Raw genomic sequence first — 2088 nt, 5'->3', positions numbered from 1 at the left:
GTTTACGCGGCTGTACTGTACACGCGCGGCGTCGGCGTACAGGTAGCACGAGACGTCGCCAACATCGGCAAGTGACGGCATCCCAACGCCGATGTTGACTCCGACGCGCTCCGCCGCACATGGCGTTACAAGCCGTTCAGCTTTCGTGTCTAGCAGCCGCGCCTGCAGCAGCGCTTCTTCCACGGCGTGGTGGGCGAAAAGCGTGGCCCGGGTCTCGCGCGAGGTGGCGGCAAACGTCGGCTCGCCCGGCGCCGCGCAGATGGGCGCAGCAACTTTGCACGGCATGGCGGCCATCAGCAACTCGCGCCGCTGCTGCTTTGCGGCTGCCGTGGCGCCAGGCTGCGCATCGATGTAAGCGGGGGTGAAGAAGGGCACCTCCGCGAGTGCACGGGTGGCGGAACGGCCCTCGCACAGCGCTGACCATGTCGACGCCACGCTGAGACCGTGCGGCGTCACGGCCCCGAGGCCCGTCACCGCAACACGGCGGCGAACATGCGGGGGAAAAGCTCCAAACGGCATGCACCCTCCTCCGCCCACAACAACAACAACGTTTCTCTCTTCTAGTCTACCTTGACGACAATGATATCTCACCTTGCAGAAACAGCGCCGGCAGCAAGAAAGAAACGCACAGAACTGCGCTGATAACTGCACAGAGAACACCAAAAAACAAACCAGAGTATGTACACAAATGTATTCAACGAATTCTCATTCCACCACCCCTCTCTTTATCTCTCTCTCTCTCTCCCCTTCACACTCCAAAGTGAGAGCAGCAAATAAGGACTCACCGCCGCCGCGAGTACACCGCTTGTGTCGTGGCCTGCTGAGCGTACGACCCCTTCGAGACGCTTCGCGACGGCTCAAAGTTGCGCAGCCCCGGCAGCACATGCCCCGACACCATCTGCAGCTGATCCCACAGTCCATCCACGCTCTGCGCCCCATTTTCTTTCGACGACACGGCGCGTGCACGCAGCGTCCGCGACTCCAGCATGCTCCGCTGCACGTTCAAGATGCCCTCCCCCCGCTTGATCGCAGCGGTGATAACCTTCGGGTTCGATAGATGCCTTCGGCGGTGAAACTCGTTGTGCAGACGAAACAGTAGATCGGCGCGCTCCTGCGGCGGGTGCTGGTGGATGAGGCGAAGGAAGTCGCGGTAGAGGTACAGCACGTCACGCGCGCGGTACGGAAAGTGGCGGAACGACGGCACCGGCGTGCCAAGCACCTGCGGATCGTGGCGCCCGCGCAGCCACACCACAAGGCGCAGCATTCCAAACACGCAGCCTTGACGAGAAGAATAGAATTGCCTCTGCCCTCTTTCTTTTTGTGTTGTTCCTGCTTCGCCTAATACATGCGGAATGTGTGAGGGCGTGTGTGAGTATGAGTGCAAAGGACGGAAGGAAGTGAGAGAAGCGGAGCGCGTAGGAGAGAACGCAGGCGTGCTGTGAACTCAGCACCAGACATGTGTGGTGCGTGTGGGCTGATGAGAAACGTCGTCGTGTGAACGAAACAACAGTCGGAGCCAAACGTGGGGGGGAAAAAAAAAGCACCACGACAGCGTCAAGAACAGAACAAGAAGAAAAAAAAAGTGAAACAAACACATCGCAAGATCCCTCTTCGCTTTTTTTCTTTTCCTTTTAAATATGATAAACAAGGGGTGTGACCAGGACACACCCTAGCGATTCGGCACATGTGAATGTGGGTGCATGAGTGTATGTGTGCTTCTTTTTGTGTGTATTTTCTTTTTGTTTGTTTCTTCTCGTCCCTTGTCATTGCTTCTATCTCTATTAGATGAACTGAATCCAGCCGTCGTTACCGGCGTCTTCGTACACGAAGCTATCGCCCTGAAGCCGCGACACAGTGCGCTGCAGATCCGCCATGGAGGCGCTGCTTCCAATCCGCTCATGCACCTCCGCTAGCCGCACGGAGGGGCGCTGTTCTCGCTGCATCACCCGCAGCGCCTCCAGCACCCGCTTCTCCAGAAGGCGGGTTGAGTTCTCCTCGCCCAGCAGCCCCATCGACCGGGCGGCCGCCTCATCAGCCTCCTGTCGTGGCCGCCCGTTGTTTTCGCCGTCGCCACCGTTCACTCCGTCG

At 58.8% G+C, this 2088-nt stretch overlaps 3 protein-coding genes across 3 annotated transcripts in view; all 3 read right to left on the bottom strand.

The window, feature by feature from the left end:
- DQ04_06801040 (beta-ketoacyl synthase family protein) lies at positions 1-519 on the bottom strand (the record flags this gene model as incomplete). The annotated part of the gene is made up of 1 exon (XM_009314878.1): positions 1-519. A coding segment is annotated over one exon (519 nt), but the record flags the coding sequence as incomplete, so codon positions are not given.
- A 262-nt stretch (positions 520-781) lies between these two features.
- On the bottom strand, positions 782-1264 carry DQ04_06801030 (hypothetical protein; the record flags this gene model as incomplete). The annotated part of the gene is made up of 1 exon (XM_009314877.1): positions 782-1264. The coding sequence occupies one exon, from the start codon at positions 1262-1264 to the stop codon at positions 782-784; it is 483 nt and encodes a 160-aa protein (XP_009313152.1).
- A 767-nt stretch (positions 1265-2031) lies between these two features.
- The window catches only part of DQ04_06801020 (minichromosome maintenance (MCM) complex subunit), a gene marked incomplete at both ends in the record, with an annotated part of 2148 nt that continues 2091 nt past the window's right edge, over positions 2032-2088 (bottom strand). Inside the window, one exon of the mRNA XM_009314876.1 lies at positions 2032-2088. This exon is cut by the window's right edge and continues 2091 nt beyond it. Within this exon, the coding sequence (XP_009313151.1) occupies positions 2032-2088 (57 nt within the window).

The sequence above is a fragment of the Trypanosoma grayi genome (genome assembly GCF_000691245.1).
Source record: "Trypanosoma grayi strain ANR4 Tgr_680_V1, whole genome shotgun sequence".
Taxonomy (NCBI): domain Eukaryota; phylum Euglenozoa; class Kinetoplastea; order Trypanosomatida; family Trypanosomatidae; genus Trypanosoma; species Trypanosoma grayi.
The sequence above is the reverse complement of the archived record's forward strand: the minus strand, read 5'-3'. Positions and strand labels throughout refer to the sequence as shown.